We start from the raw sequence: 25,740 nt of genomic DNA on the forward strand, positions 1-25,740 counted from the left end.
TAGCCCTCTGGAGAGGAGAAGGGTTTCACGACCCACCTCGGTAGCCTGGCAAGGTCAAAGTCTTAAAGAGCCGCAAGCAGGGTCTGGTATTTCCAAGATATTAATATAGCTTTATTGGGTGGGTGGAAAGCCAATCCAGGAAAATGATGGAAAACAAGGTATTTTGTGCTTCAATTGTAAAACCGCAAAAGTAAAGAGTGGACTTTCTCCTGGTTGCATAGATGCAAATGACTAACATAAAAGGGTGACCCTCGAAGGAAGCCTGGAAAGTTAGGGCTCCTATCTCACACTCTTCCAGGCCCTGCTTGTTTGTTGTGGGAGGGACCTGCTACCAACCCAGGGCCATGTACTAGTCACACAGGTTTCTGGCTTCCGACAGGGGAGCAGAGGGGCTCTAGTGACATTCCAGATGGCACAAGTGATGTGTGATGACGAGTGACCTGGTCAATCAAGCCCTTGGCTTCTAGTCCCAGGTGGCTTTTGCCTTCCTTGTCCCTGTGTGCAGCATCCCTTTGTCTTCTGCACACACACACACACACACACACACTGGAATATACTGCAGACCACTGAAGAGCCACTTCTTTCTATGAGGTTCTGAGCTCAAACAAGTCCGCTGAGGCCTCTCTGCCATCCCATTAGCCGACATACAAGGAGCAGTCAGGTGGCAGATGTGGCGCCTAGCTAACCATCTACTTGATAATCTTCATACTGCCGCTGTCCACATTCGTAACACAGTCCACCCGGAGTGCAAACAGGGTTGAGTAGGGAGGGGTATGTCGGGTATTGAAGGTCGCACCTCAAGTACTTCTGTAGCCAGTTGGAAAGAGAAAGCTTCATCCCCTTAAAAACCACATCAACATGACTTAAGAGACAGAATGAGGCACAGGTGGTTAATGGGGCAACAGGCTCAAATCAGACCCACTGGCACTACCCGCAGTTCTTTTCCCTTAACATCCCGGAGTCTCAGTCTCCCCATTTGAGAGCTAAGTCAAAGCTGTCCGCAGATGCCCACCCAGCTAGAGTCCTGTGATGGTGTGGCAGTTGGTCTGACTTGGTGGCTGCTGCTAGGATCAAGAACCCAAGCCTTTGGTGGGTGGAGTGCAGCCGGTTTTCCCTGCCCACTCCAGCAGCGAACTGCTGACAGTGGCAAAGCCACGTTGCCATGCTAGGAGAGGTCTGGGGGATGGGGGGAGTGGAGATGGGACGGGACACAACTCTCTTGGCTTTGGTCTTGATGGAAAGAAAAAAAAATCAATGTTTGGATTTGATTTCGTCTGAGGCTTTCTGAGAGCGCCTGGCTGGGCTCAGCCCTGCACAGGGAGTGAGAATATGGGGTCTTTAGGACCCGGACAGGCTCGGACCAGCGGGGCCTGGAGGCCAACCTGCCGTGGCTTGAATGGGAGGCGGGCGGCGGCGCCGAGAGGCTAGTCGAATAGCTCTGTGGTCGCCAGGCAACCGCCCTGACGCAATGCAAAAGAACGTCCTTTCAAAAAAGAACCGTGAGGAGAATTTGCAGTGTTTCTGAGCTCGGGAGGCGGGAGCCAGAAACCGAGAGCGCCAAGGGCAGGCGCGGGCTGGCTGCGGGGTCCTCGACAGCTCCGGCGACGCGGCTGGGGCGCAAGAGGTGGGTTTGCGGCGGTGCGGGTTGGCCAGGCGCTCGGGCGCCCAGGTCTTCAGGGCGGGCAGTGGGGGGCTCTGGATCCCATAACCCTGTAGTGGAGACACCGCCATCAGACAGCGTGGTCCCTTCCATTTGCTGCTGGGGTCTCAGACCTGTTTGGAAGGCGTGGAGGAGTCAAATGTGGACTCCATGCCTCGGGTCCTAGTTCTCTGTTGACCCTTGTAGGGCTATGATTCCCGGTGGGGATTTGCGAGTCTATAACCTGAGAGGGAGGAACCTCTTGGGACTCAGGTCCAGGTCTACTTAACTGAGCTAGTGACCCCCATACCTACACTTCTAAGGAAGATGAGAGTTCTGGCCTCAAGGGTTCAATCCCCAACTCTGAAGTGACCCAGGCTATTTGGCTCTGTGGTGCCCCAAGAGTGAAGGCAGGGAAACCAGAGGGGACTGCACACCCAAATGCTGCTCAGGGAAGGAGCAGGTCAGCCATAAAGCTGAGCACCTCGATGGCCAGAAAGAACGAGGGGTTATGATGGTAGGCGGGGGGGGGGGGGGGGCAGCTTTCTCTCAGATGGCTTCTGTATGCATCAGTTCTGTTGAGATAAACCCTGGGAACATCTGGAAAATGGATTGTCTCTAGGCTGGTGTCCCCAGCGTCTGTCTTACACTCGCAGCAGGTTCTGTCTACCGCCATCCCTCCCACCATTGGACAATCATTCCTGGAGAATCCTGGGTGAGAACAGGTTCTTGCAGGGAATGCTCAGGAGATGCGGCCCCCACAGTCAGTTTCCTTCCACACCCAAGAGTTCTCTTCTCTCTCCTTCCCTCCTCTCTTCTTGCTCCCCCCCCCCCCCCATCATTCTCTCTCCTTCCTCTTTTCTCTCTCCTCCTCTCTCCTCTCCTACCAGGCTTGGGATTCACTGGTCAAAGTCCTGGCCAAGCCAAGGTAACCAAGGTACCTGTTAGCCTGTCCTCATCCTTGGGATGGGGGATCCTGCCAGAGTGGTTTTCAAGAGCTTGGCAAATCAACATACTCTATCTACTTCCAGCGACAGAGTGACCGTGCTTCTTTCCTACTGACCTCACTGCTGAGATCCCTTTGCATCCTTGGTCACTTGAACCTTACAATTACCCTTTGTGAGTCTCTGTTTGGAGTCTGAGAAGCCAAGGGAACTTGGAGCAGCTTGTGTGGCTTTGGAAGTTGCAGAGACATCCCTGTGCCTAACTCCCTGCGCTCCAGAAATGCTTGCAGGAGAAGGTTGCTTCAGGAGGCCAGGGAATCCACCCTGGCCCAGAGACAGGAAGAAATAATTCACACCCACATGAAATCACAGTCACGGGGTGCTTGTCTCATGGCCTGAGAAAGTCCCCTGCATGTGCATAAAGAAAGACCTGACTTTGTTACCCAGCACTGAATAAACTGGGCTTAGTAGCCCATGCCTGTAATCCCAGCACCTGGGAGTTGGAGGCATGACGATTAAAAGTTTGAGATCATTCTTGGCTACCTAGCAAGTTTGAGCTACATCTCCGAGGAGGAAGGAGAACAAAAAAGCCAGAATCTCATACCCAAATATACGTTGGGTCAGTGAGGAAGACAGATCCCTTATGAAAGAGACCTAGAAGGATGAGACTGGCTGAGCTCCTAGGAAACAAGGACAGTCAGTGGGCCAGAGTTTAGCAGGAAGTGGCAGATGAGCCTTGCCAATTAGTCACCTGTAACCTCTGAGCTCCATAAAAGCTGGGTTGGCAGGATCTGAGGACCTGGGCCAGAATTCCTGCCCCTTAAGGACCAATTCTCTCCCTAGTAACAGCTACCACTTCTCTCTTGAGTAGAGAGCAAAGGAAAGGAGAGGGAGGGGGACACCAGGGGTCAGAGGTTGTATTACTCTATCCCCACCTTTCCTATCCTGTCCCCACCAGTCTTCCCAAGCACTACACTCCTCTCTATCATACCACCATGCCATATCACCTGGGGGCAGCTCTGTGGATAGCAGCCCTGAGTCCCATCGGCATGAGGAAGAGGGCCCTGTTCTCAAAGCTCCCCTGCATCAGGTCCTCATCACACCTCAGCCTCTTGAAGTCGCCCCTGGCATATGGTAACTGCCTTCATGGACACATTTCCAGAGTTACCACCCAATGGGACAGGCTTCTGTTTCTCACCTCAGAGTGGGAGACCGAGCCCTCCTTCCTCACTGGGGCTACGAATTCTTTTCAGGATACCCTAATCAAATGTGGGAGCGGGTTGGTGGTGGATCCCCAGCACCCCCTTACAGGGTATGCTACGTGGGACCTGGAGGGCAAACCTGGGTCAGATCTCATTTTCCAGGTTGAAGGGCAAGACTTGCGTGAGTTCATGCTTCGGTCTATGCAGTGGCCACTGTCCCAATTCTTAAAGGCTGGCCTGTATTTCCTCATTCCAAGAAGTCAGTAGAGCCTCTGAGCAGCGCCTGGGGACAGACCAATGGCAGCTGGAAGGAAGGTGGTCGTAGAAGCCTTGAGGAGGTTTTGATGAGGACCTGTATGTCCAGGAGACCACCTGGGAGCCTGGCTTTCTCTTATCTACCAAGTCAGCAGTGGCATCAAATGCATGTTCCCTTGAGCTTACACAGGTGCTGAACCCTGGGGACACAAGGCAGTCAAGAGCCTGACCAACCAAGTAGCCGGAAAGGCAGATGCTCCGGGCTCAGGCGAGGCTATGCTGTCTCCTCATCTGTTTTCTTGATTGGTTGGTAGCAGCTGCTGGAAACATGGCAGAAGGTGGCTGCAAGCCTGTTTTGTTATCTAGTTTGAGTTAAAGCGAACCTGACAGCAAGTTCTGCCCACATGTAGGCATCTTTGGATGTACATACTTCCAAAGAGCTCCAGCACGTCCATGGAGCCTGTCCTGGAGGTTTCCTGATATCCCAGCCATCTGCCTCTTGGCACCCTGGCCACCCCTACTTGGAGCACTCTCTAGAAGCGTTCACCTTCCAAGTCCATCTGTCCCTCCAATTCATTCATCATCCCACCCCTCTGGGATACCTCAGTCTGCAGAAAAGATCAGAGAAAGAACATGTTTGCTTTGCCGGTTGCTGGGTGCTCCTGCTGCCAGCGAGCACAACAGCACACCTGCACTGCTGCCTCTGGAAGGGGTGGGGATTTCCCTCTCAGTGAGCCCTAGGAGGAGGGAGTCTCCCTTTGAATGCACTCGGGGGCAGCTAGCCTGGCGGAACCACCCAGAATGCCTACCTCTCTTCATCTTCAAAGCCTTTTAGGATCAAGATGAGCATCGTGTGGGGGAGTTCTTATAAAGGAGCAAAGACCCCGGTCTAGGCTGCTGAGGAGTAAATGCCGTTTGCATGGAGAAAAGGGTGGTATCCAGTTGGTGCTCTGCCCATTTTAGAACATGCAGACACTCTCCTGAGTGTTAGTGTTTGGGAAGCTGTGTTCCCAGGGGACAGGCCAAGGCCCAGTCGAGGGCACGGGGTGGCAGTCCAGTTTGAGTTGTCACTAGTATTACACACATGCTTTCTCTCCTTTGATCCCCCTAGACCACAGGTTGATTCTCCTATGATCCGGTTTTATGACCCGAAAGTCTGAGGTGTCGATCATCCGCCATAACAGCGGTAGTTGGCGGCCAGTCTCCACCATCTCTGCCTGCCCCATCCCTCACTGTCTGGGATCCCTCTGAAGCACCAGATTCTCTCCTTTTATGGCCAGCAGGTGCAGCGTCTGATGACATAATAAGGGGCAGGGTCACACAACCAACTTTCTCTTCTGCCTTCAGTCACTTAGAACAGAGATTCTCTCCATACCCCAGTGTGAGCACAGCATGTTCCTGCGGGCAGCTGCAGGCCACCCTGGACATTGCCCAACCTAACTTAGATCAGCTATAACCCCACTGCACCCTCCACTGTGTTCCATCCAAACTCAACCAAACCAGACCAGATCCTGAACAGTCAGCCTACTTTTAGGGTAGGAGGTGTGGTACTCAGGTAGACACAACTGTGCACCAGGAATCCGCCTAAGAAATCCTTGCAAATGGTTGGGCCTTGGGAGCTTGCAGAATGACATAGAAAACAAATAGAACAGATTCCCACTTGAACCAGACCGTTGGTTTTGCTTATTTGAAGTTGGAGCCCGTTATCATGGATTTGAATAGGCCTAACTGCCTTGTCTAGGGTTCTGGGGAAAATGCCACTTAGGACGTTTTCTAGAGGGCCACTATGTCCTTAATTGTGAAATGGTACCTGAGCCTTCTGGGAAGTATATGTTGCTCCTGTAGCTAGGATGCACACCCCCAACTGCCTTCTGCTTTTATACAGATTGCTTCAGAGGCTACTCTGTGTGTTGGATTCCTTGAAGCCACTGTGGTCACGTGAGGCAGATGACTGGGACAGTAAGAGACTGACTTATCAGAGGTCCTCCTTCCAGGGAGGACCCTTTCCCTTCTCTTCATTTCTCAGGGCTCCATCCCACCCTATTACCCTGCCTCTCAGGTATCTTCCTCCATATTTGCCAGAGAAGACCTAGCCCAGGGCTACGGAGGGGACATAATGAGGAGTCTGGGTCTCCTCATAGACCCCCCCCCCTTCTTGCAGCAGCCCCATGCTTTCTGCCCTCCTTTCAGGGATGATGTCAATTAGCTGTCTGGATCCTGGGAGCCATGGCCCCTCCCAGACCCATAGGGAAGCACACATCTTTCTTGGCAGTTTTCTCAGCAACTTTTTTCACTGGGCAAAATGAAAGCAAACTTAGGCGTCTTGCAGGAGGCCTGTGGAGCCAGGCCTATCAATTATTCAGCACTGACCTGGCGCTTTGCATTTGCAAAGATCTTTATAAGTACTTTTATAGATTCTTCCCTCATAGTGTCTCAGTGTGACAAAAAGAAAAAAAAGGCTTCGCATTTCTTAGACAATGGAGGCAGGACTCTGCTTAGAGTCCAAAGGTTCAAGTCCAGGTCTAGTCAGCCCCTCAAATGGAGCCATGTGACCCTAGGCCAGTCTTATGACATCTCCGGTTTGGGGTTCCTATGGGGTCTAACGCTGGAGAAGGTTTCTCTAGCCCAGGCCACCGAAAAACGTTATCAACAGCAGCGTAGTTTGAAAATGTTTATGAACGATTGTATTTCAGGTATGCAGAGAGAAGCATTGGATCCTGAGTGGAGGGGCAACTGTTAGCACTGGACACTGCAAACCAAGCCTTTCTGAGTGGAGGTCCCTGCGAGAACACAGGTAAGTGGGTTCTGTTGCCTGTGGCTCCAAAATGTGGTTGCCAGCCCACTGGCTACTATAACCTGAGGAACTGTCCCAGAAGGAATCAGAGGCCAGTGACACACTGTGCTTACTGAGAGCTCGGTGACAGCTCTTGGGCCATGTCTCTCTAGGCTGTGGGCTTGGGGCTGATGCCTTTCTCCTTATCCCCAGGCTGAACCTGCCTCAACTAGTTCTTATTTCCATCTCCCTCAGGAATGCTGGGGATTCTAAGGCGGGGCGGGATATGCCCACGCTGTCACTGGAGCCTCACCTCCCCCAGGGCTTCTATTGGACCTCCTGCCATCTTCTTGTCCCTGCTCCTCCACACACTGGAGGACTCAGGCCTAGCATCAGGACTGCCTCTTGGTCAGTCCCCTACACATAGGCAGAAGTCGGTCCCCACACCATACAAGTTCCAAGAGCCGTGTGGCTTGTCCAGGGTGGCATGATTGGTGTGGCAGAACCGTGTCCCCACAGCCATGCCTGTTTACAGAGGAAGACCCCAGACCAGAGACAGACTCCAGCCTCTTTGGAAGGAAGGTCTGGGTTAGCATGGTGCTCCGTTGCAGGACGGAACTATCCAGGCAGCACCCAGATGGCTTCGTAGTTGCCCTGGGTAGATAGCTTCCTCACTCACATGGACACACATCCAACAAGACAACCATCAACTGTCGTACTACACACAGAGAGTGTAAGGCAACATGATTCACACACACACACACACACACACACACACACACACACAGAGAGAGAGAGAGAGAGAGAGAGAGAGAGAGAGAGAGAGAAAGAGAACAAGACAACCATCCCACCACACACCAATCAAGATAATTTGCACACACACACAGCATTCCACAGTCAGTAAAACAACCACCTCCTACTCACACACACACATCCCAGCACAATTAACCCCCTCCCTGCCTCTGTGGCCAGGGACACCCCGTTTCAGGTGCTCCCAAACAATACTAACTAGAAGCTGGAATAAAAATGGGCCTGGGAAGGGGAAAGATGACTGGCAGAGGGCCAGATCAGCGGGTGTCCCTCCTGCTTCTGTCACCATGGCAACCCCAAGGAGGAGGAAAAGGGCTCTGGGCAGTCAGTGCCCAGCTGGTGTCGTCAACACCAGAAGCGGGGGTGGGGGGGGGTGGGGGGGTGGGCTGTGTCTCCTCCTTTCATCCCCGGCTCGGCAGGGCTGAGGCACATCTGCCAAGCTTGGGTGGTCATATTTACAGACCACACCTTCCAGGTTGGGTGAGCTGGGTAGGAGCGCCCCACCCCCATGTAAGATTAGCATCAGGTTTATGATTAAACCTGGACAGATAAGCCTGCCTGGGCCAGGAAGCCCTGACCTATGACTCTTCCAACACCTGAGAAAGCGGCAGAGCCCACTGAATACCTTGTCCCTCATCATTTCATGTACCCCGTGACTCTACAACAGCTTCATCTTCAGAGAAGGAGCCCAGACCTGATAAGAGATGAGAAGATGTGTGCAGGCTGTCAACTCAGTTCACTTTGTCCTTCACTCTACGCCGTTGGAGACCCCCTCAGAGCACAGCCTATTGGTAGAAGCGGGGGACAGGGGCTGTGGGGGCTGTCTGCCCTAACGTTGATTAGGAGACCAAAGACAATGTCCCTAATCAGGTCACACACTTTCTGAAGGAGTTTGCCGCTTGGTGACGCGCAGGCACACTCAGCAGAGGAGCACCGACTTCCTTGTACACAGTGTGAGCCTCTGCCCACTGGCCAAGCCTGGCTGGGCTCCAGCAGTAGAGTATTGGGCAGCAAGACAATGTTGGGGTATGAAAGCCACACTCGATGAAGACATTCCCTATACCTGCCTTGCTAAGCAAAGTTAGATTCCAAGGGAGCTTGATCCGTGGGGTAGCCAGTTCTTCATTCCAGAAGCTTCCTTAACATGCCTAAGTAACACCTGCTGATGGAAAGTTTTCTATATGGGTGGGACTCAGAAAGGAAATAGCCAGCCCTGTCCAGATAGTATGTTCTAGAAAACAGCACAGCAGCCCCAAGGAATGTGGAGGAAGGCTGTGGGCTGTCACCAAGGTAGCCTACACCTTAAGCTGGTCACCCAGTCCCCAACTCACTTGGCCAACTGTGTAGTCTAGAAGACCTGACCGACCTTCTTTGTTATATACAGGTGGCCTGTAGTCACAGTCAAGGTGGTCCTCCAGGTGGGGGCAGCATCACTGGATAGCACAGAGCTGGGACAGAACTAGCTATCTCCAGGACAGTCGTTTGACACATGATATGTGAGCCCCGTCTTGTTGAGCTACATAACAAGGGAGAGAGCCTAGCCCTTAGCTCCAAGCTCAGCCTTGCTGCCTTGCTGGCATTGTCCTTGTCACAACTACCCAGTATCAACCTTTTCCCTGCCAATTCTCTCTCATCTCTGGGCCTCAATTTCCCCAAATAACGGAATGGTCACACTATGCAGTCACAGGTCCTCGGGCTCATGAAATGCTCTTTCTTCAGGTGCCTGGTTTGGTAGGTATTAGAAGCTTGGCAATGTTAATAAATAGTACCTAGAAGCATGGTTGCTAGGGCGGGATCCAAGATGTACTGTGCAAGATAAGGGGTCACAACTAATGGGGTCCCAGAGGAACATCTAAGGGCACAAAGGAAGGGGCCACTGAGAAGGAGACAACATTTGTACCTCTGGTCTTAGGCCTAAGCAGAAGGATGTTGGGGTGTGGTAGGTATCAGTGGGTGAGGAGTGTCAGAGTATGGCAGACATCAGTGGATGAGGGGTAGCGGGGGATGGAAGGCATCAGTGGTAGTTGGCAGGAGATAGATAGAGAACTCTCAGCTTTCCCCAGTAGGACCCTATTCCCAAGAAGCAATCTCTTCAGCCTTGGGGGACCTTGTAGAATCAGAACGATTGAGGCTCAAATGTATTAACTCTGAGAACTATTTATTATCTTTGATGTTCTGATTGTTCTGAGCTCTGGGCACCTATCTGGTCCTATGTTCTAAATAATGTGCCTCTTTTTCCTGGGTGGCCATCACAGCCCCTTGCCAGTGTCCTGGGCTGGGGTTTTGTGACACAGGTTTCTTCTTGTTGTTGTCTCCAACCTGTAAAATCAACCCAAAGCGCTAGAGTTATGGTACCTCTTCCAGGTGGCAGGAAACGTCTCCAGGCAAAATCAGGAGTTAATAGAGAGACTAGCCTGCTAGTGTGGGACTGTGGCAGCCAGCTATAGGAAGTAAACTGTAGCAGTAGGGGGTTGTCACCTTGCTGAGGTCGCCTAGGGAGGCACATCGCCAAACAGCTGCAGACGTACAGATGTTTGTCCCCAGTTTGGACATCCTGCTGCTGTCTGTTAGGGAAGGCCCAGAGCAAGTCCTCTTCCTCACAATGACCCCCTGGGTGGCAATTCTGTTAGAAGGAGCAGCGGAAGTGTGAAAAGTCACACATGGCAAACTGTCACCCTGTCCTCACCAAGTGTTGCTTGTGGATGAGTGTAAATTAGAAAACAACTCTGAATGCAGACAGACTTGGTAAACAATTTACTAAGAAGAAGGTGACAGCTCACCCTGTTGGTTCTCAACCGTGTGTCTCTAAGGGACAGAAAATGTGGGTGAAGAGAGTGTTTAAGTGTCATGGCATTTCATGGCACTGCTTGGCTCTCGGTTATATTTGTTGCCCATGCAAATGAGCTGTGTGGCCCGCACTCTAGCCAGGGCTCCTGAGTGTAGGCATACAGAAAGCAGCGTGGTTGTAGGGATATTGGACAGTCGTAGGAAGTGAGAGGAGGTGAAGGCCAAGGAAGAAGCACACAGATACGGGGCAGAAACAGAAGTCAGAACCAGCCCCCTGGTTATTTAGGAGAGATCATTGGCTAGGTGGCCTCTGTAGCTCACAACTGTCTTGGGACTGGCACCTAGGTGGCCACATGGGAATTCTCATTGGCTCTTCTTCTCGTGGGCCTCACACACTTCAAATTCAGAGCCCAGGCCTGAGCCTCTGATTGGTCAAGCTCAAGTCCCATGCTCAAATCTAGTCATCAGGTCCTTAGCAGAAAAAGGGGACTTAGGGCTGGTCCTGTGGTCTCAGAGAATGAACACCAAGGGTGTCTGGCCTGATTCTGGTTCTAAACAACGTGGGAGCTCCCTGCAGACAGCAAAGGAGGGGCTCCATTGTGGCATAGAAACAAGCAAACGCCGAATACCAGTAAGCATTCGCCATATTGTTTTCCTTCCTTCTGTAATACGTGCTTCTGCTAGCCAGTTATAACAGTTGAGAATCTAGCTGGAAGTAGCTTAGGTCTCAGAGGAGACTCTGAAGGGCTGCATCATCAAAGCCTAGGTTGTAGGTCCTGGGTAACTGAACAAATGTCTGTAGGAACATGGGTGTCTTTCGCACCACTGAAGAAAATGTCCGTTTCCCCTTAGCGACTGTTAACCTCGTATATGCCTCAGTAAAGGTGGGGCCTCAAAAGCTCCCTCTTTCCATGATGGAATATGAATGAGCCTGGTCTTGTGTAGGTCTTTAGTGGGTGATATCAGTTGCTGAGAGTTCAAGATGGCAACAGTCTTGTCATACCCCGAGAACAGTGTCCCACAACAGTCGGGCTCCCAACAAGGTCTAATCGGGAGCCTCAAACTGTTGTGTGTGCTTGGGGTTACACCCTAGTAAACGCTTTCCCTGTGACACCAAGAGGCCCCCAGTAACTCCAGACTGCTGGCAGTAAGGCCAGGTTGGAGGAAGGAGTGCTCTGATTAGTTCAGTTAAAGTCATGTGACTGCTGCATCTGAGGTGAGAGGGACTGTCCATGCCCTAGGGGTCGGGCTCCTCAGAACAAAGTAGAATGGTCTTTCTGGAGAGCAGAAGGCAGAAGGTGCCAAGTGGAAATGACCCCACACCATACTGAGCGCCAAGGAAGTCCTAACTGTGTCCGTTCAAAGTCTCAGGACATGGCCCAAGCTGAGTCTGGTCCTGATTTGCCTGGGGAAGGGTGGGGGAGGCTGCACACCTGCGGCTGGGCACACAGGTATATCGACATAGTCTCATTCAGGCAGTCAGGGCAGGGCAGGGGTAGGTGTGGCATCTCCTGAGGACAGATAGATGTCCACAGTAGGCCCAGGAGCCGCACCTCTGCTTCTCTGAGCCCATTCAGCAGGCACGCATGTGAGCAAGCACAGGCCACAGAGACAGGGTTGATTACAGAGGGCAGGCAGCCCTGTGCTAATTAGGTTCTGGATTCAGGACCAAAGTGCCAGTTCACGTTATGAGCATCACAGGGTGGTAGAGGAGAGCATTGTGAGGTCCTGGCAGGAGCTGGAGAGGTGGCTCAGCAGATAAGAACACTGGCTGCTCTTCGAGAGGATCCAGGTTCAACTGCCAGCACCTGTATGGTTGCTAATGGCTGTCTGTAGCTCCACTTCCTGGAGATGCAACAACCTCTTCTGGCCTCCTCACGCACGGCACACTCCTCGATGGTGCCTAGACGTATATGCAGACAAAGCACCCATACACATAAAATACAAATAAGTCTTACAAAAAAAGAAGAGCCTGGTATAAATGTGTTGGTCTAAGAAGGACAAGAAGTCCAGACGTTAAGAGATAGCCTAGATACAGATACGGAAGACTTGAGTCCCAGCTCCACCACTGACTAGCTCTGTGACCTTAGGCAGTGGCCACTCCTATCTGGGCCTTCAGTCTCCCCATCTGTATGATTGGGACAATCCCAGGCTTCTATGATGCTCAAATTATTGTCCTGCATTCCTGTGTCAGGACAGGCCTGTTAGAATACTCCTGCTCTGCTTGCTTCTAGTGTTAGCTAATCTTGTGGTGACATCATTGTTTTCCTGTGTACTGACATCACCAGAACACACCACTCAGCCAGCAAAGATTAAAGCAATCTTCCGGAAGGAGAAAGGCCTCAAATATCCCTGAGAACGGAGGTAGAGAAGAGAGGTAGGAAGAAACAGCTGTACAAAGTCATGAGACTTAAGGGGGCAGGAGAGGTGGGAGGGGGTGTTAGATTCTATCTCCCAGAGAGGATATGGTGTGTTCCAGTGGAAAGAGGGGAGTATTAGTCAACACACCCCTGGCCTTCCTCTGCCCAAGAGCCCACTGGGGAAGTGGGCTTGAAGACTTTCCAGATGAACAAATTAGCTCATAATGAGACAAGGTGTTGGCTGACAGATGGAACTGTACCCACCCACCTCCTCCTCCAACAGCCTAGGAATTAGCTCACAGCTGGCAAAGCATCCTGTGCTATCCTGGAAACCAGGGAGCATGTTTGAACAGCAGTCATGTATGCAGAGTTGGCCCCTTGGCCCACACATCCTTTCTTCAGGAAAGCTGGCAACACCTGCAAGGCTTGTCCTTGCTATTCTTGGGGCATCTGCCATGTGGGGCATCCCTGAGCCTGGTGGGATTCTGGGATTGTCTTCTTTCTCCTGATCCCCTGGTCCCAAGTCTGAGGATGCCCTTTGGCTTTCTGCTTCGCTATGTGCTTATCGCTCTAGGAGAATCTAGGTTAGGTGAGACACCTGATGCCCAGCATATCAGAGGGCTCTTCCTGAGCCCAGGCTCTAGAATACCCCACTATATCAGGAAAGACAGAAGGGCCCTGCTGCCATTCTGCCCACCCAAGAAGCTGCCTCAGGGATGGCACCTGTTGCAAACACCCATTCAACACCTTGCCTCCAGCTCAGAATGAAGTTAGGCCAGCTAAGTGCTCACTAAGTGGGCAGTTGATGGTGGAACTTTCTTCTGGCACCTCCCCAGGCCTGTGTGGGTAACATCCCAGGCCAACTCCTACACCCAGTTCTAGAGGAGGGAAGAAACCCTCTGGGCCTCTTCAGATGCCGGGGTCATTTGGTTTCCAAGGAAAGGTGGGGAGGAGCAGAGATCATTCAGGTCACCCAAAAGGTCCAGGGAGGGCCCACAGATGACAAGCCGGTGTGGGAATGGGGCGATGGGACTGTGAATGTGGATCAGCCATATGTTCCATCCCCTCGGTGGCCTTTCTAGTTTCGTCCAGGCTTCCTGTATTTTAGGTACAGTGCTAACAGCCATTACCTTGCTTGACTTCAGATCCCCTCAGTGACCTGTACATTTAACAGAGACCTTCTCTTCGTTTCTACTCGGCAGCCATCATCCTGAAAGGCTTAGGAACTCTTTTCTTGTTCTTTTTAAAACCAAGAGCCCAGTGTTTGCATTTTGCACTGAGCCCAGCCTGCAGATTATGCAAGTTCTGGCTGTACCAACATCTCAGAAGAGGATGGAGAGGCTTGGGATGGTCTTGAAACCATGGGTCCAGAGCACAGACCTGACAACTGCCTTCCTGCTCTGAACCGGGTAGAAGGAAACTGACCGTGTTCCCAGGTCCCAGCTGGCAGCTGCCTATAACCAGCTCATGAAAGCACCTCGCCTTTCCCATCTCTGGGTTCTCCATGTTGTAGTTCCTGTCCTACTGTTGGCTTCCTGGATGAGACCAAGGCTGGAGGCAGCCAGAGGATAGCCAGCACTTCCCAGACGCCATGAAGGCAGCACCCTGGGGCTGTCGTCTCACTGAGCTCTTGTTCAGGCCTTCTCTGAGTCTATGTAGAAACAGTAATTAAAACAGGACCACACAGTGAGACTCAGGAGGAGACCCTGCAGAGTGCCCCCCACCACTGCAGAGAAGCATGTAGGAGTAGGAAGCCACCCCCCCCCCCAGTATTGTCCCTCTCAGGACTCAGTTCGGAGGGTGCTGCTCACCAGCCTGTCTAAACGGGACTTTCTCCAAAAAGCTCTGCTGGGTGTAACGAGAGCTCCCTTGTCTGGGGAAGGAAGCTTTCTAGGGTTCAGCTGGTCCCAGGTGTACTCAGAATCAAAGTTGGCACCTCGGCACCAAAAGCAGACAGCAGGCGCCTGGGAGGGCCCCAGGAAGCCACTCCCAAGTTTTCCTGTGTGGAGAGATCTGAAGAAGGTGACCGTGAGAATCTGGAGAGGCAGAATATCGAGTTGCTGTCTCCCAGCTAACAGTCAGAGGGCATATGGGAGGAGATGGGTAGTTCCAACTAACCCTTGTTACAGAAAGCCAGACTGAGGCTCAGCTAGCCTGATAGCCTGCAGCTAGGGGCAGCATCTCTAAAGGTTTTCAAGATTCTAAGAAGCTGAGTGGTTGCCAAGGGAGCCCCATGGCCCACAAAATGGGCTTCGAATCCCTAGGAGGGGTCAAGAACCATCACCTGTTCAGAGAAGGCAAGAAATGAGACTGGGTTTCCCTGATATGTGGGGTGGAATGTTCTCATCCCCTAATGATGCCCCAGTGAGGGTCAGAGCCTGAGGAGGGTGGTCCTTGGTGCTCTGGTCAGCTCTTCTGCAGCCTAGGCTTGTACGAGTGGCCTTGAGCAGAAAGCTCTCTTCTCACCTTCCTGAGTATCTCTGTGTCCATCAGAAGGACCATGTCCCCTCAATGGCCCAGCCTACCAGATTGCTCCCACACCTCCCCCATCTTAAATTTTTATCTCTGTCTACCCAGTTCCTATTATTGCAATTAAGGTAGTATCATCCGAATTCCTGGATTAATTTTTCTTTGAGCGGGAATATATATATTCTTATACTGGTTCTATTCATAATCACTAAAGTGCAGAAACAGTTTCATGCATTTCAACAGGTAGAGAGACAAATTGTATTCCATCCATTCACTAAGAAATGGAGCAGAATGAAATACTGATAAACACAGGCACATCTCAAGTGTGCTACACTAACCGCAAGAAGGCCGAGCTTATACGGTGTAATGATGGAGCATGCTCAGGAAGAAAATGTATGGAAATAGAAAGCAGATCATCATCGGGGATTAGGAGGGTGGGGATCCTGCCTATGCAAAGGCCGCATGACTGATTTGTGTCACCATGAAGTCAGGAGTTTCCAAAGACACACAAAGTCAATAAGCATTTCTTTCTCCTCCTCCTTTCCCACACAAGGACAGCATGTGCCCCAAGAGGCAGAGCCTATAGCTATTCCTCTGAACCTTCACTTGGATGCGGTCCCACCTTGATTCATTCGTGTTCAGAGCTCAGCAGAGATATTTCAAACCCAAGTTCAAGTTATGCGCTTTGTCCTCCGATCTGCCCTTGTCCGGATCTCCTTAGACACGAGGCTGGGAGGCTCGGGTCTGTTTCTCGCTCAGCTACTCCTCCTTTGGTGTGATAGGCTAAGAGTCTTGGCTGACAACCTTCACTAGAGGTGGTCAGCTCAGAGCACAATTGGATCCCTTGCAAGGTGGTGCTGCCCTGTGGGCATTCCAGGTAAATGTGAGAAACATCTTTCCAAAAGAGTGAGTCACGAGTCTCCTTCAGATTCACAGCCCAGCTCTGGCCGCCAGCTTCTTTCCTTGCCCAGGTTGCCGGTTTATTCGCTTCCTCTAAAGAGGTGAGGTCAGGTGTTGTTGTTGGAGCCGGAAGCTGTGTGTGGATGGAAGGTGGGGCTGGGTGGGTGGGGGTGGCTCAAGGCCAGTAGACACCTGTCCTGAGTCTGTGCAGAACCCCACTTGGCCCATCAGCTGGCTCTAAGGACCTGCCCAGAGAGACCTGTCCTGAGAGTCGGACCAACTGGCCTTGTCCCCCTATGTCTTGCTGAGGGATCTATCTTGGTGAGTCACTTGGCCTCTTAGAGACTAGGGTTCTTCCCCTGTGTGTTGGGTGTTAAAATCAAGCCTCTAAACTCCCTGCAGGGACGTCCATGGCCTCAGAGAGGTAGAATGGTTTTACAAACAGTAAAGCTCAGCCCGGTTCTATCAATTGCTTTGCATGAAGTCTGTGAAATTGCCTCATTTCTTGCCAAAGAACTGGCAAGTAGAAACCCTGTCCCTGGACCTCAGTTTCCCATCTTGCGGGGGTGAGACCAGGGCTAATATGATTCTTTTCCTTCCTGCAGGCTCATGTCTCCCCTTCCCCCCCCCCCACACCCAAAGCGCATTCCCATCACCTCCGACCTGCACACTTCCGGCAAGCATAGCTAGATCTCGGAGGAGGCCGCCCCAGACATTCCTGCTGATGCCTGTCTGATCCTGCCTTCTGTGAAGCATGGCCCCCACGGGATTACGGGACAAATCATAGACCCTGAGCCACACCTGCTCGGAGAGGCGCACTTCACAGCCTCCCTTGGCTCCAGCTGCTGCCAAGCCTCGGGACTCCCATCCCCGCAATGCCTTCAGGAGCCATGGCCACCACTGTATGAGGTCCTTCCTGAGCAGGACTTGACCTTGCTACCCAGCAAGGCTCTGGAGTGACCTCCACTGCTTCCCATGCCTGGCAACCAGGGCAGACTAGAGAATGTCTGTGCCACGGATCCAGGTGGAAGAAGTGGGTGAGAAAGACAGGCTGGCAGGAGCAGCCGCACCTCCCGATGACCACCTACTCAGCCTGAAGGCCCTCACTGAGAAACTGAGGCTAGAGACCCGAAGACCCTCCTACCTGGAATGGCAGGCCAGGCTAGAGGAGCAGACGTGGCCTTTCCCAAAGTCAGCTGCCCCACAAGAGGCAGGCTTGGAACAGGGAGCCTGTGGAGATGGAGTGCCATCAGTCCCTCTGAGGGAATCCAGAGAGCTGCTCCCACTTCCCAGGAGCGCCAGCAGGGGCGACGGACCTCTGACCACAGGCAAGCTGGAAGGCTTCCGGAGTATCGATGAGGCCATAACCTGGGTCAGAAAGGAACTGGTGAGTGGCTGGCTGCCCCACGAGAGGCCCACACGGAAAGTGGGCCATGCTTGTAACCTCTCTCCATCTTTCTGTCTGACTTTGCCTATGTGATGTTTGTCCTTCCATCTCTGCCTGTTTCCCCTTTGCACATCTGTCTTCCTATTGGACAAAGGGTAAATCCTATTTCTCAGTGGATGCATGTGGCCTGAGTCAGTCGGCCCCTTGTTACCCGCAAGGATCTGAGGCCACAGTAGGGTGTTCCTACCCTTTTCCCACCAGGATCAGACTCTCCTGCTCTTATTCCTGGACAGGCAGGGGATTCTCAGAGTTTGCCTGTACTGACTTCTCTAAGAAACCCTCTCCCTATGCACCACACTTATCTACAGGTTGGGGACCACCACTCACTCAGCAAACAAGCAGCCTCTTTTCCTGGGGTGGGAGTTGACACTAGATGGTAGGTCCCCCAGGTGAGGTGAGCGACTTTGGGAAGGGCTCTCAGTCTGGGGGTCATAGTTGTAAGTACTGGGGCTCAGCATGGGAAGTGCCGTTCGATAATTTGAGGTGTTTAAGAGCTGCCAGAAGGGGACACATGACTGACCACACTTTGAGCGAAGGCTTTGGCAAAGGATGTTAAGAGACTGCCCAGAAGTCAGGGTGGTTAGGCCTTCCAGATGGAACTAGTGAGCAAAGACAGAAGATGCTGAGTGGCACAGCAGCTGGATCCTTTTACTGCCCACAGAGGTCCCCATCAAGAACCATGAAAAACCTGGGAAAGGAAGTGGGACATTTCCCCATGCCGCCCTCGGAAAACCACTATGTTCCTCCATCATAGCAGCTTCTTAGCAGACCCAGATCCGAAACAAAGCCTCCCCTAAGCTTTAGCTGCTTCCCTGAATCACTGGCAGGGCCATCTGACTCCAGGGAGCCCCCAGTCAAGGCCAGCTGCCTTCCAGAGCCAGTGGCATCTCTCCAGCCAACAGGAAAGCAGAAGCTGGCCTGACTTGCTTTGCTGAATCCTGCAAGACATCTCTCCACTGGAGCCTGAAATTTCTCATGGGCTGAAATAAAGCACTAGAGCTCAGGGTGGTAGCAGCTCAGGAGGTTGGGCCTTTGATTAATTGGGAGCCTCTCCAGTTGACATTGAGACGGCTCAGAACACCCTCTTCCATTGGGAATGCTGTTAAGGCCGAGCAGCATATGCTTGCTATTGACTTTTGCAGAAGACGGGGCACCTGTGGATTCTTGCTTCGTGACCACAGGGTGCTCATAGGAGCATGAAAGATGAAGGGGTGGGCATGCAGGGCCAGAGACAGACCCTGGAAGCTGCACCCTGAATTCCTGAGGCCAACCTGCTTTGATCTGTTTTTCACAGAGGAACAAAAAAATATTCCTATTAGCCAAGGATGCAATTTGTTGGTTTTGGGTTCATCTGAGAGTTATTGCTTCTCGGAGCAGTGTTGTTTACTGTCTAAATATGTTCACATTCCTTGTGGGCTTCCCTTTGGAGTGAGGAGTAGAGAAAATATCCCTCTGAGTAAATGGAAAACAGTAGGGGCTTCTTTCAAATTTCCTAGACACCCCCATCATCCTTTAGATGACAAAGTACCATGGGGGGGGGTGCTCAGGAAAGACCCCAAAGCCTCAGCCACACCTCAGACCATTGAAATGAATACCTAGGGTATGATGCCGAACTTCTAAAGACTTTAAAGATTGGTTAAAGCAGCACACAGCCTAGCTGAGAACAGTGTCTGAGATCTATGGGGCATACTTTACACTCATTGCCAGGACACATCCAAAACAAGCATGGCATGGTGCCCCACCCAGAGCGTGCTGGCTAAGTGGAGGACGCCAGCCATGTTTAGGGTAACTCAGCCTGTCGGATCCCAGGGCAGGGCAGTCAGAGTCAGGACTACTTTGGTTGCCGACGGCAGTCCTGATGTGGGCACAAGAAAGAAGTGCATTAGTAACGTGCCTTCTATCTGCATAGCATTTTCTATTCTCCTGGGTGACCGGGGTTGGGTAATGATGGTGATGACGATGACTGACATGCCATTGTGCTCAGAGTGTGTCAGGTACTTCACCTGCGTTACTCACGTCTCGTCGTCATGTGACCTCACCTTCCCAAACTCTTTTCTTCAAGAAGACCAGAAAGACTCGGAGAGGAATGCAAGTGGGAATAGGAAAGTTGTCATTTGAAGCCGGGGCCATCAGGTCACCGTGCCAATGCTAGTCTTAGCTGCTGCCACGGAATACGGCACCCTCCATTGGGCAGTCGGTTTTCCTAAAGCTGAGTTCACAGGGATGTCAGCAGTCAACAGAATGTGTGGGTTGGAGGCAGAGAGAGAAACAAGGATGGATGAGACCCCCTGCCTTCCATTCCACCTTAAGAAGGTCCAGGGCACTTGCTGTCGGGTGAGTTCTCTGAAGCTCCTGGAAGTCAGAGAACATAACTAGGAAGTGACAAAGCCGGGGCTCAAGCTCACTTTTGAGAAATGCAGGAGGGTGTCTGGTGAGCTGGCTTGACTAGGGAAGGCCCAGCTGAACATGGTGGAAAAGCCATTTGGTCTCTGAGCTCCAATGTGCATCCAGAGCCCTCTGAGTCTTTTGTAAGGATGAATATTCTGTTCTGTGGGTCAAAGATGGTCATCTGTGACTTGGGACTTCCAATATGGAACAAGGGACACTAAATGTCATATGCCACACCACACCTAGAGTGCCAAGGAATGAAAAGAGGCCCAAGGGGCTGTGAAAAAACTTCAGAGGGCAGATCCACGAGTCTCCAAGCTTGAGCTTCACTCCCGTCCCCCTGCCTTACTGTCCCACAAAGCCAAGTTCAGACAGCAAAGGGGCCTTAGTGAAGAACTCCTCGCTTAGTGAAGAACATCCTCACCCAGCCCAATGAATGATGCAGAAACCCCACCTGATTAAAGATGGCCCTCCTGGAGGCCAGCAGCAGCTCTGGTGCTGATCTCAGGACCCCCACGCTCAACTCTGTCCTGTGAGAAATCAGATACCAACAGAAGCAGTTCATAAGACACTTAGCTGGAAGTAGCCAGACTAGAGATGCTTTCTTCTCTCTGTCTCAGTTAAAACAAAGCTTCATGCTAGTTTTCTAGTCTATCCTGTGCTCACCATCAAGGTACCTTTAAAATCTCACAGTTTTAAGGCCCCAGTGAGGGTAGCTTGTATTACCTTTATTATTATGCTATATTTATTTCAATGCAGAGTTAAGCTTTCTCTGTACCCAGGCACCCCACCTTCTCCCTGCACATCTGTCAGGCTCCTGTGCAAATTTATCCTTTCTCTCATGTGTCTGAGGAGACAGACTGAGACTCTAATGCCAGTCAGTATTCAGGCTCCCCTCCCCTGCCACACACACACTGCCGAACACCCACAATAGATGTTTGTCTGTAGTCCTGGGGATTGAATTTAAAGCCCTTCCTTCCCATGCTAGCCAAGTGCCCTTCCCTGGAACCATATCCCCAGCCCTCCTTCTAGTATGCTTTTCGTGATAAGGTCTTGCAAAGTTGCATAGGTCGGCCTTAAATTCACTCTATAGCCCAGGCAGGTTTTGATCTTACAATCCTCCTGCCTCAATTTCAGAAGTAGATGCAATTTTGGGTCTCTGCCACCAGGCCCTGGTTTTACTGGAAGTTTTGGTCCTAGCAGAGGGCAACCCAAAATGTGCCTCCTGTTTATCTGGTGATCCTGCCGGGAGCTGTTAAAACAGCCAGGGAGACATTTGCCAATGAGCCTGCATTCAAAGGCAGGCTATACAGGGACAGACAGCATTGCTTACCCTTTCTTGCCTCCTCTAGGACCAGTGGAGAGGGGTTGTACGATCTGGACGATCTGGACAGGTTTCTAAAGCAAAGGAGGGGCTAGAGGCTTCCTCTTGATATTCCTTCCTGGCTTTCACTCCAAGATATGAGGTGTTACTGCCAATATCGCCGTTGACCTAGAGTAGGGTAACTTTTCCTTCAGCTAATGTACCAAGGGCATTGGGACACAAACGCTCAAAGCTCATGAGGTCATCTCTGAAGAAGTGTGATTCCTGGACTACCGGCCTGAGTTCCTTCACTCTGACCCCCACACAGGCTGAGCCTTGGGCCACATGGAGGCAGTGATAGCAGGAACAGGGCCTACAACTTAAGCTTAGGGACCTCCCTGGTCTCCCTTCTGATATTCCTTGCTTCCCCTTGGTCCTATCCTGGGTCTCCATTCATTCAATGATTCTCAAACCGTAAATATCATATGACGTCCAACTAAGGCCTGGCATCTGCTTCAGCTAGATCAAGAGACCATGTCGCCACCCAACTGTGACAGGCAGGGAAGTCTCTACGCTTGGTGATTTGGGGCCACCTAACACCCCCAGGCTGGGATCCGACCTCACTATTCTCAGGGTCCTAGAATATAGCCACCATGTTCCTTTGCTGATTCTAGATTGCTCTGGTTATCAGGAGGTCACAAGCCCCAGCTATGCCCCTACAGTGAAGATAGCCAATGAATGGTCCAGGATGAGGTGGTGGCAGTTCTAGAAGAGTGAAATGGGAAGGTCATGGTCCTGGGAGACAGGAATATGTCAGCTTCTTCCAGCTAAGTGTGGGATTCCATTTGCCCTGGTAGCTCCTTTTGGCCAGGGAACCAGCTTCAGGTTCAGCAATAATCAGTTGCCCATCTTCAGTCTTGTCTCTGTGGTCTTGCTTAGCAGTTGCCGTTGGCAGACACCAAGATAAGAAACAGGCCAGGATACCTTCTGCTCTGTCAGTGGCAGAAGGAAGTAAAAGCCTAACGTCCCAGGTCCCTGGGGCACTCTGTGGTGAGAACCTGAGAATCCGTAGCACCTACACTGTCGTCTGTTAGTTTCCTGCAGGTGTTTGATCCCTGCAGGCAGAAGGTGTTTATAGTTGTTAGGAAACAGAATAAGAAAACCTGGCGGGTACTAATCAGGCAGGGCCGGTGTGTCAGAGCTGGAGACCCAGGTTCAGGTGGCACCTGTGGCCTCAGTTTGATCACCAGCCAGAGTTCTCAGTGGTAAATCTAGGCAAGCACATGGCTCCAGCACGTATGAAGCCAGCTTCCATTATCCTCATCTGCTGGACGCTCAGCCAGATGACAGATCTTGCTCGCTGTTTGGGCAGGAGGTCTGTGACGATGGCGAGAGAGGACTCTAAAGGCCCCAGAGCACTTCTGTGAGGTGCTCCAGGAGGTTTGAGGCTGTTTGCCCTTCCCATTTTACAAAGGAGGAAACAGAGGCTCAGAAAGCCCAGAAGCCTTAGGACAGAAGGGCTAAGTGGCAGCCAAGGATGTGGCTAAGCCTGTTAGGATGGCACCCATCTGACTCAGGGTCCAGGAGTCTTTCTTGATTCAGAGAAACAAGTTCATAATCACATGTTCATATCATGGGCCACAGGCTGTCAAAGGCCCACACTCAAACCATGATGGTTTCAGAAGAGGATGCTTCTAGAAGGTCCTACAGGGTTGCATGCCCCTCAGAACATGTCATTGGGACCATTCTGTCTCAGGGAAGATGAAAAAGTGTTCAGAGGCAGCCAGCAGGAGACTGGCGGAGAGGACCTTGACTCACAAATAGCTCATGTATCTGTCTGCCCAAGGCTTGTTTCTTCTACCCGTGAGCACCCAATTCTATTCCTCTGAGAAGATACTAACTTTGTAGGGGGTTATGAAATTTTTATATTAAATCCAGCTTGAACTACATAGAGTGTACAGGACCCAGCCAAGGTTACATAGCAAGGCTATGTCTCAAAATAAATAAATAAGAGAATTTATAGACAAAGGTACAGGAGACATCAGAGCAGTGGTGATAATCATTTCTTCTTAGTAATATCATTACTTTTACTTTTTTGTAGTTTTCATAAATTTCTAAAAATAGAAACAATATATATAATCAAGAAAAAGGGGTTACGAAAAATAAAAGGTCAAAGAAAGAAAGGTATTGGGTTCTTTTGTCTTGCCACTGTAATTGGAACTCGTGCCTCACCCTGCAGATAGGAGTCTCCTAGAAGGGGAGAACTAAGGTCTCCATCCCTAGACATGCCTCTGGGATCTGAGAGCTACAGGAGCTATAGCCAGTAGACCGAAGCTGACCCCCACCCCAAAACCCTGCCCACAGTCCCCCTTCTTCCCTGCGGTGTTGAGAAGGGAACAAAGGAGCCCATGGACCCCAACTCAGCAGAACAGCAGCTCAGGGTAGCCCAAGAGCCACAGAAGGCAAGAGGGGATTTTTCCCATCGCACCACATCACCTGTAGTAAGATGAGAAGTCCTTGGGTAGCTGGGCTATGGAACTGAGGTGGGTGGGTCTGGTGTTGAGAGTCTCCCTGGAGAGAAGGCAGATACCGCCTAGGGACCTGCAGGTGGAGTCCTTCTTTGGAGAGGGGAGGCCAACCAAAGGTAATTGTTTAGGGCAGATCTCTCCTGGCCTCTGTGGAAGTTCATGCTGTAAATTTGGAGTGGTTTGGGGAGCTATTGGGTACCTACAGATAACTGACTGTAAAGCAGCAGGTCCAGTATCTGGGCATGGGTGGGGTGGGAAAAACACCCAGCTGCAATTAGATTAGTTTTACTATAGCCCACTTGCAGTTTCCCCAATCCTCCCCAATCTTATCACTGTAAAATGGGGGCAACAAATACCTGCCTGTCAGGGTGTTGATAAAGGAAAATAAAGAGGAGGAACCAAAGGCCAAGATAAGTACTGCACGTGCTTACTCCTCTCACAACGCTTGATGCCCACAGCCACCTTCCCAGGTGGGTGCTACTGAGAATATTACCACCCCCTCTTTACAGATGAGAGAACTGATTATCAGCATGGGGGATTTGAACTCAGATCTGCCCCAGCCTCAGAGTCAAACGGCTGCTCTGTCCACCGCTCCTTTAGTCAGTGAGCTTGAAGGTGCCTTCTGCTTCCTCAATACATCCTCTCCACTCTTGGCACTTTGCTGTGTTATTCTCCAAAGTCAATTCCATTTTGGCCTCTTTCCAAGAATTTAATTCTTTCACTCCATATGAGATGATATCTTATGGCTAACACAGAGGCTGGCTATGGTGGTCTCAAGTGTTAAAGTGGTTAGTTCAATCTGAAGCATGCCTGGGGTGCATAATCCCTTTCTGACATAAATGTGTGTGTGTGTGTGTGTGTGTGTGTGTGTGTGTGTGTATGGTTCTATTGTGAAGAGTGGTAGTATAATTAGATGTGGTGTGGGGTGGTCAAATCAAAATTAGCATTTTCATTTTTTCAAGTACTACCCCTTATGTGGTGAGAATACTCAAATTCTTGAGTTATTCTGAAATATATACTAAATTGTTGTATACTGTTTATCTAGGTATGATCAGACTAACAGAACTGGGTTAGGGCTGTAGTGCAGTGGTGGAGTGCTTGCCTCCCATCCATGAGGCCCTAGGTTTAATCCCTAGTACTACCAAAAGAATGTTGGAATGGGTTTCCCCTTTTTTGATACCCATTACCCAGTCTTTCTGTATTTCTCCATCGCCTTCCCAGCCTCCAGGACCTCTAGAGTTCAGCTTTTTCAGCTTTCACAAATGAGTAAGAACATGTGGTATTTGTTTTTCTGTGTGTGGCTTGTTTCACTTAACACAGTGTTTTCTAGTTCATTCTACCCTACTGAAAACATGAAGGTTTCACAGTTTTATAGTTGGATAATAAATTACATTTTAAAAAGCCATTCATCCCTTGGTGGACATCCCAGTCAATTCCATGTCTTGACTGTGGTGGACTGTCCTGCAGTAAACATGGGAGTTCGTTAGCTTCTCAGGTAGTCAAGGTAGGTAGTCTTGTTTACAGTGGTGTACGTGCGTGCGTGCGTGCGTGCGTGTGTGTGTGTGTGTGTGTGTGTTTGTGTGTGTGCGTGCGTATGCGTGTGTGTGCAAGTGTGTAGCTCTGCCTTATTCCTTTACCAGCACTTCTAGGTGAGGTAGTATCTTGCTGTGGGTTTTTGTTTGTTTGTTTTTGTTGTTTGAAACAGGGTCTCACTCTGCATCTCAAGCTAGCTTAGAATTTCCAACATAGCCCAGGCCAGCCTTGAACTCGTGATCTGCCTGTCTGTCTCCCAAGTGCTAGAATCACAGGCGCGCGCCCTCGCACCCAGCTTCATTGTACTTCTGATTGTCATTTTCCCCGTGGTTTGAGATGTTGGACACCTTTTCCTAAATTTGCCTGTTACCATATTGTCTTCTTTAAAAAAAAAAAAAAAAA

At 51.0% G+C, this 25,740-nt stretch overlaps 1 protein-coding gene across 1 annotated transcript in view; it reads left to right on the forward strand.

Moving 5' to 3' along the window:
* The first annotated feature begins 1,529 nt into the window (after positions 1 to 1,529).
* The window catches only part of Fam167a (family with sequence similarity 167 member A), a 29,429-nt gene continuing 5,218 nt past the window's right edge, over positions 1,530 to 25,740 (forward strand). The window contains exons 1-3 of the mRNA XM_041676874.1: positions 1,530 to 1,624; positions 6,734 to 6,834; positions 16,745 to 17,526. Coding sequence (XP_041532808.1) covers positions 17,143 to 17,526 — 384 coding nt within the window. The 5' untranslated portion in view covers positions 1,530 to 1,624; positions 6,734 to 6,834; positions 16,745 to 17,142. The remainder of the gene's footprint in view (positions 1,625 to 6,733; positions 6,835 to 16,744; positions 17,527 to 25,740) is intronic.

This window comes from Microtus oregoni, unplaced genomic scaffold, assembly GCF_018167655.1.
Source record: "Microtus oregoni isolate MIOR12 unplaced genomic scaffold, Mior012 000001F_ref0000356, whole genome shotgun sequence".
In the NCBI taxonomy this organism is placed as follows: Eukaryota; Metazoa; Chordata; class Mammalia; order Rodentia; family Cricetidae; genus Microtus; species Microtus oregoni.